At 37.3% G+C, this 15,949-nt stretch overlaps 2 protein-coding genes across 2 annotated transcripts; one reads left to right on the forward strand and one right to left on the reverse strand.

The window, feature by feature from the left end:
* Positions 1 to 12,566: 12,566 nt before the first annotated feature.
* On the reverse strand, positions 12,567 to 13,881 carry LOC117264905 (GTPase IMAP family member 9-like). The gene is made up of 2 exons (XM_033639218.2): positions 13,807 to 13,881; positions 12,567 to 13,648 (listed from the first exon to the last, which is right to left on the reverse strand). Exons 1-2 carry the CDS (start codon positions 13,823 to 13,825, stop codon positions 12,945 to 12,947), a joined length of 723 nt encoding a protein of 240 aa, XP_033495109.1. The 5' UTR covers positions 13,826 to 13,881; the 3' UTR covers positions 12,567 to 12,944.
* A 55-nt stretch (positions 13,882 to 13,936) lies between these two features.
* LOC117264541 (GTPase IMAP family member 2-like) lies at positions 13,937 to 15,949 on the forward strand. The gene is made up of 4 exons (XM_033638573.2): positions 13,937 to 14,038; positions 14,218 to 14,662; positions 14,768 to 14,841; positions 15,067 to 15,949. The coding sequence occupies exons 1-4, from the start codon at positions 14,029 to 14,031 to the stop codon at positions 15,702 to 15,704; spliced, it is 1,167 nt and encodes a 388-aa protein (XP_033494464.2). The 5' UTR covers positions 13,937 to 14,028; the 3' UTR covers positions 15,705 to 15,949.

Raw genomic sequence — 15,949 nt, forward strand, 5'->3', positions numbered from 1 at the left:
TGCCAATCAATATATAGTCAGTGAGAGAAAAACTTACAGAGGTAAATAAGTAAATGAGACCAATACATAAATAGAAATAATAAAAAACAATTAAATAAAAAGAGCAACATCCATGTATAAAGATGAAAGGTTGTAAAAAATAATATTGTATCACAAATAATGCCTCTCACCCTCATCATTTCTACTGACTATTTCCAAAGGATGGCTATAAAAGGGGATATAACAACTGTAGCAACTACTAACTATTTACAGCCAGAGAGGTAGCGATAAAGACTAGAATGAGATAAAACAGAGTAAGTAACATGCTTGCGGCAGTTTAGCTTTTCAGATTGCACATTACTATGCAATATCTAGACAAATCACACAATTGAGAAAACAATTTAGGATGTTCCTTCAAGTGATTATCTTAACAAAGTCAGGCCTTAAAAGTTTAACATAATGCACTTTTCTACTTCAGGGGGATATAGCCAAAAAATAGAACTTTAAAATCGGTATATGGATATTAAAGATGAATTGTATTGCCCTATGTATTTCTTTCCAATAATTCTGTATTTTTTGGCATTCTCAAAACACATGGTAGGGGTTTGCAGTTGACAGCCACAGTTCCTCCAGCACTGAGCACTACTGTTGTCATAGTGTGCTGTCATGAGAGGAGTGATAAAAAAATTGAACTACATTTTTCCAGCAGAATTCTTTCCATGCATGAGATTTGGTGCTTTTCCATTGAAATACACATATATCTTGCCATTCTTCATCTGTTATTGACAGGTCTCCTTCCTTTTCCCGTCTAACCGTAGTATATTTTGCCGAATAGACTTTTAGGCAGTGGAGAGATTTAGAGAGCTGGGAGATGACCCCTCTTTTACTATCTGATTAATATGCATTTATAAATAGTTGAATGAAGGGTGTACTGGCTTCTCTAAAATCCTTCTTTTTGATTTTTTTGGGTGTAAATATTTCTTAATTGGAGATATCTGTAAAAAATCCTGCTTTTCTAATGAAAAGGTCTGGAAGGACATAATTTCATCTGTCTGAATAATACTAGATAGGGATGTAATGCCTTTTTTTAATCCAAATCTTAAATCTACCATCCAGCAAAATTGGTGTAAAATTAGAGTCATATGCACACCAACTCAGGATCTTAATATCTTCCTCCAGTTTCAATCTTTTTTATTACATCTTTACTACATCTGTGCTGAGATATAGTAATTTTTCAGAGATAGTAAGCCCTAGCCTCCATTTTTGTTGGGTAGTTGTAATGTTTTGTACTGTACCCGGGGTCTCCTACCTTGCCATATAAATCTTGATATAATTTTGTCCCACTCTATGAATTGGTTTTGGGTGATTGTAATTGGGAGCATTTGAAAAAGATACAGAACTCTTAACAGAACATTGATTTTAATTGTTTCAATTCTTGAACTTAAGCTCAATATAAGATTCCACCTTGCAAGTTCTTCTTTGATTTTTTTTTTGTGACAGAGGGTCATAATTTTTCTCAAATATTCTTGAGAGGTCTTTAGGCAAGATTACACCCAGGTATTTGAAAGATTTTGTTTACTTCATTTCAATGGATATGCATTCTTGAGTTTTTCAGATGGACTTATGCTGTATATAAGAGTTTCTGTTATATCTAAGTTCAGTTTGTAGCCTGATAGTGGACCTATAATTTTAAGAGAATTCATAACTTCGGGTAGAGATATTTCAGGGTTTATTAAGTATAAAAGAACATCATCTGCATAACAGGCTATTTTATGTTCCACTCCATTCATTTCAGTGCTAGTGGCTCAAGAAACAGTGCAAAAATAAGTGGAGACCAAGCGCAACCTTGTCTTACTCCTCTTTCTGGTATTAAGGGTTTTGATAAGTGCCCATTAATTTTAGTTTTGGCTGTGGGGTTGTCATAAATAGCCTTAATACTATTTATTACTGGTTCACTAAAACCAGATTTATGTAAAACCTTGTATATTGCCAGCTTACAGAATCAAAAGCTGTTTCCGCGTCTAAGCTTAGTATTATGGCTTTTTCCTTTTGTGGTTGTATGTGATCTATGATATGCAGAGTTCGCCTTATATTATCCTGTGTTTGACGCATGTGTATGAATCCTGTCTGGTCATTTTTAATTAAGTTGTGGAGGAATTTCTCCATCCTTTTAGCCATTATAGATGTATATACACGGTATTCCACATTAAGGATAAAAAAAGGTCTATATTACCCACATTCAGTCTTCTCTTTTCCTTATTTCAGTATAAGAGCAATAATAGCCTTTTTCCAGGTTTGAGGGATCTCGGCTTTTTTAAACTCCCAGTTGCAAGTGGTCAGTAGCATAGATGTAAGTTCCTTTCCAAAAGCTTTATACCAAAGCCATACATTTCTAGAGGTGACTATTAGTTCATGCTGAAAAAAACAAGACCTTATAGAAAAAACAACAACAGAGCACCATTTGTTTTAGTAATGTCCAGAAATGTTCATGTTCAAGTAACAAAGCCTCTAGCATTCATTCTAAATGTCTGGACTGAAGAAAGAAGTCAGAAGATGGTATTATAGAGTATCAGAGTCTGTGTAGAGGTTGAGATGGGTGAATGGATGGATCAACACAATACTGAACTTCTCCACAGGAGACCAGTGTTAGTTTCCTATTTCCTACTGACAGTCAACACTGGTTTCTTTTATCCATGACTACCACTATTCACAAACCTTAACCAAGTGGTCACTATTATAACCATGTCTACAACGTTCCCTACCTTTTAGCAAGTAAGCATTTTAATCCAGGTTTATTGTTCAAACAGTAATTTGTAACAGTTTTGGATCACACATACAAATGATGTCCTGCTGATAGAGGCGTCAGTTCAAAAAATGTTATGTGTGTGTCAGCAGATGTTATTTTTTAGTTGTGTCTTTTGAAGGACTTGATTTAATGTATCTGTGAGTTCTTGTTACTTTGTTTCTGTAAACTCAGAACTGTTCTGGGATCTTGATATATAAGATGTATAAGAGCATGTATGCTTAGTAAACCAACCCTATAGCCACTAAAGCTCTCACCATGCACATGCTTTGGGCTTGAATGTTGGCAAGTAGCTGAGTGAGGAGGATTCACCTGTGGTGTCAGAAACACTGGGGTCTGGCTGGTAAAGTGAAACTTGGAGAGCAGCCATTTGTTAAAGTTTTAAAGACCTGACCTTTACTGATTTATAAGAGAAACCGAAAACAAATGATCAAAGGCCAGGGTACTTTGGATAATAAAACCATATAATAATACAGTAGCTGTGAGTTCAAAAGTCACTCATATTTATTGGTGCATTTCCCCATAGTGCACTATCCTGACATCACCAGAGCAAATCACAAATGCACATTTGTCTGGAACCTCTCAGTCCATATATTGTAACAATCCCAAATGTCCCAGAAAAATCTTTAGAAAATCAATAGATTTTTTTCTGATAGGTTATATGATGTGTGTTATGATGAAGTCAGTGACCTTTGAATATGAAACAGTCCTTATATTACTGTATTATAAAAGGTACCTGGTGATATGATCTGGTTTGAATTGCAACTGTGACAAATTAAATGTGTTTCACTCACTGGATAAACAACACAACCTTGAACCCCTTTGTAATTCTTACAAAATAATAAAGATGTGATGGAAAGATTTAGAACTTTCAAGACATTTTAGTCTCCTCTATGACTGAGGGACTGGCTTCATGCTAATTGGTCTCCACAGGGCACCAATGTTAGTTTCCTATTTCCTACTGACGGCTAGAATTGGTTTCTTTTAACCATGACCACCATTGTTCACACGCCCAAACCAAGTGGTTACTATTGCGAGCATGATTACAAAGGTCCCTTACCCTTTACCAAGAAGTCATTTTAATCCAAACTACAGTATGTACTTACCTCAACAAAGTAATTATTCCAACCCAAACCATAACCATTGTGTTGCCACATCATGAAAATGGTTTAGTGTCCCAACAGTAATGATGAAAGATCCCCTACCCTTTATGCAAAGTATTTATTTTAATTCAAGCTATTGTACTTTCTTACCTCATGAAAGTAGTTATTACAACCCAAATCTGGATCTTTCCCTAAACCTAACCAAGTTGACTTTGTGCCCAAGCCTTAACTATAGTGTTAAGTTAATAATTAAACATTTCATTATACAATTATGGTGTACTATAAATTACTCATTTATTTATTGGTGTATGTCCTTACAATCTAATCATGCAGTCCTATAAAGTAAAATTCTACTTTACACAGATGGAAGATCAACAACAATATCACTTTCAGAAAAGTGTGAGGACAGCCAACTACTCCAGAAGGCCAACAGAAGTATCACTAACAATGAGGATATCTGCAGGCTGTTGGATGAGCTGAAGAAGAAGGATACTCTTTTATCCAGCTTTGACACCACTTCTGCCCAGGCTAAGAAGATAGCAGTGATGAACTACACTACAGCTTACACCATACTGTGGGACACAGCGGCCCAGTTGCATCCCTAAGTTATCCATGTAAGATCTAATGACATCAGCCAACAACAGTCAGAAATCCCGCGTGCAGACTACAGAGTGCTCTTTTCGGCACCAAAGAACACTGGGAAAAGATTCCTGATATCTGTCCCAGTCCTGTTCTTGGGTTGGACTGTTATCGTTTCTCCTGCCTGCTGTTATTACACACTTGGTTGACAGGAGAATGCAACTCGCCCAATCTGAAATTTGAGTTCATTGACAACTTTGATCTGTTCTGGAACCATAGTAATCTTTTCTGCTCTGAGGGACATCATCCAAACATACAGGCAGACAAGCAGCTCTCTGCAAAAATTTACTATTCACTAGTAAAGTTCCTGTCAGTCAGCCTGAGACGGTCCACGCCACCATGAGGTAAACCACAATCACACTCACAACAGTGTTCACTGCGACCCCAAACAAACTAACAGACCCCACTTTTACAAGTGGCAACACTGCAAAATTTATCCATGTTCATTCCTTACCTTTGATGGGGCTTGGACTGTCAAACTCTCTCATAGCTGATAAATTATCAGCTCACATCCCAGTCCACTTAACCCCATGACACTGCAATCTCAGGCCTAAAATACAGCGATCAGTAAAGTTTGATAACCTTATTAAAATACCAGCTGTAAATTTGTAATTTTCTCTTCCAACCAATGCTACCTCTAAGGAGCATGTTACTCACCCCTCAGATTTCATGGGCTTTGCTTTTTTACAAGTAAATATATGAAGTTTGCTTCCAAAACTAGATTCTGTTAATGTTAAAGCAAATGAAACAGCTCCTGATATTTGCATACTAACAGAAACCTGACTTAACAACAAAACCCCGTAAAATCTTCATTAATTGAAATCATTCTGACAAGCAAACCCTACAATTACTCTAGATATCAGATATCAGTGACCACTGCCTGGCAGTCTGTGTCAGAAGCATTCCACACATGAAAACACAGCCAAAATTGATCAGAAGAAGAAATTTCAAATATTTTAAAGAGCAAATTTCCTTTGTGACCTAAAAAGCTCCTACAAAGAAACAACTTGCTCTATTCAAGACCCAGATTTAGCCCTAAATTATTTTTCCAGTATCTTCACTCGTATTGCTGATAATCATGCTCCTTACAAAACACTTTGAATGAAATATAGATCCAATCCCTGGTTCATTTCTGAACTTACTTTAGCTATACACAATAGAAAGAAATTCTGGTCCATTGCAAGAGCTTCTGACAACAGTGCTGACTGGCAAAACTTCAGAACTGGTGAAACTTCAGACAACAGAGAAACCTTTTTAAGAAAAGCAAAATGCAGCTGTTATCTATCTGCCTTTTCAAATTGTAAGAGTAATGGAACAGCATTCTGGAAACCAGTAAGATTCCTGAGGGGCAAGTTGTCCACACTGCTCCACCAGAAGTTAAAAGCCTGGGTGGACCAATTGTAAATAAAATTGTTGAAGCATTTTACAACCATTTTATTGCAGCACGTGACATGTTTGTAAATAATAATGGCACTGATAATAATACTGGTAATAAAAGTAATAATTTTAATTATAATCAACAACACTTACTACTACTATCAACAACAATGATAATAATAATAATAATAATGATAATAATAATAATAATAATGGAGCGACCGCTTTGCTTTGGTCCAAAATAAATGTCTCTTTTCTCTTTTTTTGGCACTTTTGGCAGCACCTTTCCAAGTGCTCTGTACTGGTTATGATAGCGCCACCACATCAGCCTGATGCTCCAATTGCAGTGACAGATGACAGAGTGCAATGCTTTTTAGAAAGTTGTGTTTTCCATTGTGACACCCGTCAGAGTTTTGTTGGGAGCTGGCAAAATGTGACGGAGGCGGCCTCTTTGCAGGACAACTCTGTTACAAGATGCATTTGTTAATTCATTAAACCTTTATTTTCATATGGTTGGTTGACCGAGAACGCATGCTTTTTTATACATCAAGATCCCCTCACAGTTATGTGATATTACAGAAAAAAAGGTAATAAGGGCTCACAGACACCCTGCTAAAACAGAGACCAGACGGCATATGCAGGCTCTGTGAAAGCTGTCACGTGTAGGCACATGAGAACATCTCAAACATCAGTCAGTCTTTGCCAAACTCATCATGAAACCATGGTCCACTACAGGAAATATCAAGAAATTAGGGCCATAACTTATCCATCTGATCTATCTATCTGATATCAGTGTTTTCAGCAGTTTAGACCATGGGCGTCACCTGCCCTGGGCATTCAGGGCTGTACCCTTGAAGATTTTTTTCTATAGCCCTGAACAGTTCTCCATTTTCAGCAGTTCACTGTGACTGAATTGAAGAGGATGCTAGTTTTGTAAGTCTGTATCTTCAATCACCGCAGTACGGTGGCCACAAAGATGTTACATAGTAGAACCCATTGGCCTTCCAAACTGGGAGAGCATACTGTACTTCAGGGGCTGTCACTGGGTGAAAAATACACAGAGAGCTTGTGGACACTTTTATTCTGTAGCTAGCAAGGTAATAAAAACAAACATCCCAATATGTCTGTAAACCAAGCTGAGAAACGTCCGTTTATATCTTTAGAACTGTGGTCCGTTTGACAAACATAGTTAGCATACAGTTAGCACTGGACTTAATGCGACAATATTCACAACTTGAATTTTTGTTTTCATCAGTGGACTCTTATAGACTAAATAACTATAAATAGTCAAGGAATGGACACATATTGGAATTTTATGATAGTATCAAAGGAGTCAGTACTTTTTTTTTCATTTCTCTTGTTTACTGCACCAGTAAATTTGAATGAATTATACTTTAAACCCTGGTAGAACTGTTTCAGGTAAAGGCTCTGATAAGGGAAACATTCCGCCTCTGTCGCAGCTTTGACCAGCATGTGAAGCTGACTGAGAAATGCTTGAAGTGGTTAAGGTTGAGAGTCAAGAGCCATCACTTTTAAAGCTGTGTTCCACTGAAGCTCTCACCATACAAAATCCTCAATCATCATGCAAATGCTTTAAACTTAAATGTTAGCAAGAAGCTATGTGAGTGCTCACTGAAGGTTCATCTCTGGTGTCAAAAACTCTTGAGTCTGGGTGGTAGCCTGTTTATTGATGGTATAAAGACCTGACCTTTATCTTTAACAGTTTGTTGGATGTTGAATGTCAATTCTTAAATAGCTCAGTTTTCTGCATATTTTGTTGGTGTTAGCTTTGTGTACACGTTACCTGTTAAAAATCAGTAAGTACCATTACAAAAATAGATACTGAGAGCAAAAATGGTTCAGACACATTTATAGAACTGATCTGAATATGTAATGGTAAATGGACCTGCATTTGTATAGCGCTTTTCTAGTCATCCAACCACTCAAAGCGCTTTTTACACTACGAGTCACTACAAGGTGCCACCTGTTACTCAGTTTGTTTGTTTTTTTTTTAATTTTAAGTCACTCACACACCAATGGAACAGCCATCGGGAGCAATTTGGGGTTCAACATCTTGCTCAAGGATACTTCGGCATGCCGGAGTATGCCAGGGATCGAACCGCTGATCTTCCGAGTGGTGGACAACCCACTCTACCTCTGAGCCACAGCCGAACATAATAATTCTGTGACTTTCTCCTCTAATAGGTGTGTCAATTTTTTATACTTAATATTTTATTGCTTTTTCATAAACATTGCATGCATACAAAAGAGAAAAAAAAGAAAAGCTCTGGATGGGCCTGTTTCACACAACCCAATGTCAGAAAGGGGACTGCTAGATGGAAAAATCCACTTACCAGGCATATTTTCTACCAGACAAAATAATGGTAGCGAGCAGCAGACAGGTGGCAAGTGATAGTTTAGTTCATTTGGAACATGCATATTTTACTTGCCAAATAATGGATATTGGATATGAGTTTAGTATTTTATCATTTAAAAATGCTGTAGTAAAACAACATGAAAATGATAATAGACGTACTTGGTGACATGTTGAACAAGAATATTACAGGGTTTGCTGATAACAACTTGATTTGATCTTAACAGAATTTAGTTTTTGACTAATTTTAAAGTCTGCCTATGTATAAATAAATGTGATAAAATTAGGATTTTAGAATCTAAGTATTAAAAATGATGTAGTGAAAGAACAAGAAAGTAATGACAGATGTATTTCAACAAAGGAAAACAAGGAAAAAAAATAGAAACTCCTTTATAGAAACCTTTTAAACAACCGTCAAGGCCATTCAAATATAGGTTACTGAGTTCACAAGATGCACTTAAAAGTGCCACGGTTGGCACCAACATGCTTTGCCAGACAAAGCAATGTAGATATCAGAGTTTGTGTCCCTGTTGCTGTAAGTGTCAATCTCGTTTCTGACAAACAGCCAAAAACAGTTAATGACACCAAAATGCGGTAGAGACCCTCATCATAGTTTTTACATGACTATTTTGGTACTAACATTTACCCACCAGTGTGGCAGGGAGCCTTTGGAGATTTATTCACCAAACAGAAAATCTACCCAAATTTGGTGCTTGTCGGGTGCTAATTTTCAGACACTGACACAATCTGTTCCTTCCTGTGACATATTCAGTGGTTCAGTTTCTTATCTTGTCGCTGACATACAAACATTGTCTGTTTCTCCGATTTCTCTCGACATCTCTCCTCTTGAGTTCTTATCCTCTCAGTTACCAGTTCCATATCATATATTTTAATCACCATTTTTAGCCCTTCATTTTGTGTTGGTGGTTCTGCTTTGTACCATCTCTTCGTGATGGCCTTTTCACACGTTGGCAACAAGATTTTAAGTAGATAATCTGTCTTCTCTTAACACATTTCCTCCTGTCGTATTACCAAAGTACAATACTATATGTGAGCTGGGTATATCACAGCCCACCTTTGTGATATCCATATAAACATTTTCCCAAAACCATATAATTTCAGAAAAAAGCCAAAATACATGGGGATGTACATTTACTGCCCCACATCTTCTCCAACATATTTGTGCTATAGAAAAGTATTTGTGCTTAATTTGGGGTCTAGTAATAAATATAATTATATTCTGATATAGGGCTCTTTTCAAGTACATGAGGATTTAGACTGTTGTGTTCACCAAATATGCAACCATTTATCATTTGTAATCTTAACACCTAGTACTTTTTCCCATTTCAGCTTTTCATAGTGTATTTCCATTTCTCTCATATAGATGTTGATTGTTGTTGTTGTAATTTTATATTTCATTGAATTCTACATTCCCATTATGATTTGATTAACTCCATTTTGATCAAAATACACATTGTGATTTATTTCTCTTTCATAAAAGTTTATTATTAGCAAATATCTGAAGAAGTCCTGGTTGTTTAACTTATAGTTTTGTTTCAGCTCCTGGGAACTCATAACATTTCCAACTTTAATTATGTGTGCATAATGTTGTTATAATACCTCTTGGAATCCATTGTTTGAACCTCTGAGGCCAGATGCATAAACCTCTGTGTAGACTCATGACTAAAACTGTGTAAATGTACAATGACAGAAACGTGCATACACATTCTTTTCAGATTTAAAAAGCCGTGACTGATTCTGTTTTATAAATGTCTGTCATTGTGGCGCTGGGCGCACAAGCATGAGCCTCATACCCACACCAACAGTACACCATAAATGGGTGTAGAAACGCCCTTAAATATCCATTTGCATATAGATACTTGTGCCTTTAAATTTATCGCTCGTAATTAATTTAAGATTAACTTTATTAATGTGTCTTTGATTGACATTTTACAGAAAAAACTGTTAGATGTAAAAATAACACATCTCTCAATTGGTGTTTAATCTCCCACAACTATCTCAGAGGATCACCGAAACCCTTATAGGCCTATAATGCAGGGTATAATGACATGACAACATACAACAGCCTTTGGGGGATATTTTTACTTGTGGTACACTGGCAGAATGGGAGCAGTGTGGATCAGTGTAAGTGAATGATAAATGAAAAACATGAATAGTTTATTTCAGGTGGGAACGTGTTACATGACATTGTAAATATAATAGTACTACCCGAAATTATGTTGGTATTACTATGTTACTGCTAAAATGTAATATTTTAGACCCAACACTGGTACTGTATAAGGGCTGATCATTGCTCTATTATTGTAAGTTTTTGGTATATCTTGGTATGTACGTGCTGTGCCAAAAGCTTCTCAGATCTCATGTGTTCTGTAATAAACTTATATTCAAGTAAAATTGTGGCTCATTGTGTTTTTATATTACTCATTAACATGAAGATTGACAAAGAGTTTGAGTTTTTATTACATCACCTTTTAACACAATGATCGCTCGACAGATAAGATAAGATAAGATAAGATAAGATAAGATAAGATAAGATAAGATAAGATAAGATATACTTTTCTGTCCCAAAGGAAATTTGTTTTGGGCTAAAAGTGCCAGATACAGCTGCAACAATACATACAAGACACTAACATATACAGAACACAGTGACCAGTTATAGGCAGCGAAGGTAAGTGTACACAAGGTAGTTATGTATTGCACAGTGTCCCATATTGCACAGTATCAGGAATTGCACATGGTATAAGTAATACAAATAAATGAATAAAAGACTGGATAAAAAAGAATAAAACACAATTAGGGGATAGATTGAATAGAGAACACAATAATAACCAGCAATAAAATAATCTATAAAACCTAAAATCAGGGAATCAATGATACAAAGAGATACCTCAGGGTTAGAAGAAAGATGAAATGTAGATTAAGAATGCGAATTAGGGCAATGTCTAGAGTTGTTTAGAAGCGTTATGGATGACGGGACGGGACAGGGCCACTGTGAAGTCCCTTCTTTATGCTGCCATTATTTTTTCTTTACCAGTGCTCAGGTACCAAAAGAGGCAGGACAGGCATGATGTGTAACACAACAGCTAGTTGGCCTCTAGTGTAACGTATTACAAGGGCGTCTGCAGCGCTCTATAAACAATAGCAATGCCATAACATGGCAATAACAATAATTTACTGTGCCTGGTTTCATCCTCGTCGGCTAGTCTCATCCTCTGCTTGGAAGGTAAGGAGCTCCTGGACCTCATTATTTGACCAATTTGTGGACATTTTCGGTCACAGATCTTTTCTTAGTTAGCTGCTAACTACTACAAACTGCTTTTACAGCCCAGTTCAAACCAAAGATTCATTGCAGAGAAAAGTTGCAGCAGTGTGAATTGGCCAGTCTGAGCTCGACTCAAGGCGGCTGATGGTGTCACCTGCAACTCAGTTAGTCAAATTGACAGCAGCCGGTTTTAGAATGTAACTCATCATCTTTTCCACAGCCAATCGGTTTGAAGTAAAGTCTGCTGGTTAAGTCAAAATGACCACGGACGGCCTGTTCGCTGGCTGCGGCAAGTGGTCCATCACCGCTGAGCCCTCTTTTCTGTCCTCACATGTTTCGGTGTCGGATGTTGGGTCCCTGCTGCTACTCACTGTATGTGCCAATCCCCCCGCCCCCCATATTTTAAGAAGTTACAAATTATATTTAGCAACAAAATAAGTCTGAAAAGCTGGAAATCAGAATGTAAGTAGAGAGAGTCACACTGTCTCATCTAGTTGCATTAGTGTGAACTGGCAGGTTTGTAGAACGCTGCAGAATGGTCCATTGCAAGTAGCTGCCTGTTTGTTCAACAATGTCTGAACAATTTAATCTTGCTGCTGCCCAGAACATCATACTTGTTCCGTCCATGGTCCCGTCCTACCAACTGTCCCTTTTACACAGACACAGACATTCAACACTGTTACTACCTCTGACATTAGCAGCTACATCCCATTTAGGTGAGCTATTTCCAGGGTCCTGGTATTGTGCTTGCTGGCTCACTATCACTGCTCACTGGGACACTGGGTCAACCAAATCTCCACTGGGAAAATTCTTTTCACCTGTGCTTTTCCTGCTATGATAAGTCAAAATGTCTGCCACCATTTACTGTAAAAGCTGACGGTATATTTAAGACAATGCTAAATGGATGATATCTGTAACTTATATAATATCAACAGCAGTAAAAGTAATAATGTATATCTTAATTCATGACAGTATCTTGAAAAAATGACAATCTGATTTTTAGTTTGATCTTTTAGCATTTATTTCCACCTTTATTTATAGAATAAAACATCAATCAAGTCATTTTTCAACAAGTTATAAACAAACAGTATTCAATGAAGTTTTGACATACCAATCCACCATCATTATACATATTATAAAAATCAAGAACAGACAAGACAAGAAATTGTACTACTACTTCACAGTCTGTATTTTGTTTAAATTGTTTATGTTTAAAACTCCTTTTTATTTATTGCTGAGAGCAATTAAAAATAACACCTTGATCTATACTGTAACTGTGTGTGTGTTAAAGGGTTTTAATATATGACATATTTTCACACTTGGCACAGAAGCTGTGTTGTTTTGTCTGGATGGTGATGATGTGTTTTGGCTACTGATCTTGGTCATTTACTCTCTTGCAAGAATTATGAGGAAATGCATGATACGATCTATCAGTGAAGTAATAAAGTTATATTCGTTAGCACTTGTGCTTCCCTTGGACTTTTGTTTTGTCTGCACTTCTTTGTACATGGCATCTGTGTAGAATGTTGCCCCATTTGCAGCATACATGTCATCAATTTTTTTGATCAGCTCTTCCACTTGTCTTCTGTCTTTCCTGGTGTTGTTAAAGACATGGAACCTTTGTCCACAGCTTTGGATGACTCGTCGAAGCTCTGGCTTGCCTTCAGTTACATACTGTTGTATGCTCATGTCTCCAAGATCATCACCTCTGGTGAACAGCACGATCATGTACTGATTAGCTTTTGGACCAAACAGCTTTTGCAGGGCTTCTACAGAGTTCTTCTCTTCCGTGGTGAATCGACCAACTTGGATGACCAGCAGGAACACATGAGGTCCAGGACATGAGACTTCAACACATTTCACAATTTCATTTTTGATGAAGTCCTTGGTTTTCTTGGTATCCAGGATTCCCGGTGTGTCTACTACAGTAACTTCTCTCTTACCATAGAGTGTCACACCTTTCTTACAGGTCTCGGTCACTGACTCTGAACTGGGACGGGAATCAAAATGTTTTTCTCCAAGAATGGTGTTTCCAACAGCACTCTTGCCCACACCAGTTTTTCCAATCATCACGATTCTCAAATCAGGACCTGCAAAACAATTCATGACTTCTGTTTAAGCTGTCCAAAAACCTCATTGACTTAATGTACAAATAGTTCAGTAAATATGAGCTCATTGTCATAGATTTTAAACATGATTAGTCATACATGGAGTAGATACAAACAAAAACTGTTTTTTTGAGTCTCACCAGAAGCAGCTGAACCCATTTTCTCTCAGCAGCGTTGTCTCAACAAAGATGACAAAGATGAATGTTAAGGCTTTAAGGCCGTTGTTCATTTATATGGTGGCTACACAGCTGACACGCCTCACAGTATTTGCATAACAGGTCCATATAAAACAGGAAGACAGCAGCACAGTCTACAGACACCACACAGCCTGTCTGTACTTTGCTGCGCTGGATCCATGAACCATGTCCCACAGTAAGTTTTGCAGTAATAATTTTCTATTATGCATGTTTGTTTTGCTCTCTCTGCTATGCTTTAGTAAGACACAATTAAGTAAACTGAACCTCTTTTGTATTATTGTGAAAATTTATCAAAATAGAAAAAAAAATTGTTGCATGTATCAAGTTAAAAAGACGTTTCACTTGTTTTCACAGGTAAGATTTCAGTTGTTGTTCTGGGACGTGAAGACTCTTTGAAAAAAGCCCTCGTAACCATCATCCTAGGGAAAGATTTATCTCAACTATCCCAAAGACATGTTTTGAAAAATACTAAGATATATGAAAATGATAAATATGTGGTTACATGTACACCAGGCATGGACACATCATGTGTGGACATAAGAGAGCTATTTGCTATTAATCACCACCCTCACATGTCTTTGATGGTGGTAGAGGATGGGTTTTCAACAGAGGAGGTACAGCAACAGATAGAAATGCTGCACCATATAACTGGAAGACCCACAGAGGAGCTCAGAGTGGTGCTGCCCCTCAAAAATAAACACCCAGATAAGTATCCATTCAAATGCTGCACACTGGGGGAGGTTTTCAACAAACTGAGTAAACTGACAGAAGGAAGATACCTGTTGCCAACTGACAAGAGGTAAAGAAGGTGTGCACTGGTGTATGTAATATTTATATAATGTAGTCTTCAGGGGGACTGTTGTATACTATTACATCAGAGATGTACTCTTTCTCTACATTATAGGCATGCTGACCATCTTGATTCAGATATGTCTGAGTCACATATGTCCACACCACACCCCCTGATGGAAATGACGGGTAAGCCACGATCTCTTGCAGCATTTTACTATCAGTCAATTGTAGTTTTTAGTGAAGGGTACTTTAAATAGAACCAAAAGGTTTTATAGCAACTTGCAGAAACTCTTATTGACCTGTGCGAGCAATCATGCCTCTTTAAAAAAAAAATAACAGCAGCTGCTTGAAATTATGAAAGCAGGAAATTGTAAAGTTCTCTGAGGTTCTTTTTGTACTACATCAATACAGGAAACCACTCTGGCACCAAAGTGAACCTTGTTCTGCTGGGAATGGCTGGTACCGGAAAGAGTGCAAGTGGGAACACAATCCTGGGCAAGAAAGCGTTCACATCAAGAACCAGTTCAAATCAAGTCACCACAAAGTGCCAAGAGGCAGAAACTAGGATAGGCAGTAGACATTTTCGTGTCATTGATACTCCAGACATCTTTGATGATGACATTGAATCATCAGTTAAGGACAAACATGTGAGAGAGTGCAAAGAGCTCTGTAAGGAGGAGCCTTGTGTTTACTTACTTGTGATGCATGTCAGCAGATTTACAGATGGTGAGAGAGACATACTGAAAAAGTTAGAAAAAGCTTTTGGCAACAAAGTTCAAGAACAAACAGTCATCCTGTTTACTCGTGGAGAAGATCTGAAGCGTGCAAAAATGACCTTTGAGGAATTTTTGGAAAGCTGCCAGCCTGATCTCAAGAAAATAATTGAGAAGTGTGGCAGAAGGTGTGTTCTTTTTGAGAACAGTAACTCACGTTCGCCTCAAGTGGAAGAGCTGATGAAGACAGTGAGCAGGATGTTCAAAGAGTTCAAAGAAACATCAGATCACACCAATAAAGGGTGGTCATGGAATCCCTTTGCTAAATCTAAATAAGTGACCCTGTGAAATGATTCAATACCCCGTTGATTATAGAGTTGTGAAGCATTTAATCAAGAATTGATGTAATTTTCATATCATGTTTGTCTGACATTTGTGCTTGGAATTTGTAAAAAACAAACAAAAAAACCCCAACATAAGTCTCTACTCTCTATAAGAGCTCTGTTTCTCATTTTGTTATCATTTGTAAACTGTGATGTCATGAACTCTACATTTATCAATAAAACAGAGCTTTGTTGTAA

Source organism: Epinephelus lanceolatus, chromosome 20 (genome assembly GCF_041903045.1).
Source record: "Epinephelus lanceolatus isolate andai-2023 chromosome 20, ASM4190304v1, whole genome shotgun sequence".
NCBI lineage: Eukaryota > Metazoa > Chordata > Actinopteri > Perciformes > Serranidae > Epinephelus > Epinephelus lanceolatus.

Bases quoted from the DNA above. Each gene is read 5' to 3' on its own strand.
- LOC117264541 (XM_033638573.2), top strand. The intron at 14,663-14,767 runs GTAAAGAAGGTG...TCTACATTATAG, and splicing joins CTGTTGCCAACTGACAAGAG to GCATGCTGACCATCTTGATT. The intron at 14,842-15,066 runs GTAAGCCACGAT...ACATCAATACAG, and splicing joins CCCCCTGATGGAAATGACGG to GAAACCACTCTGGCACCAAA.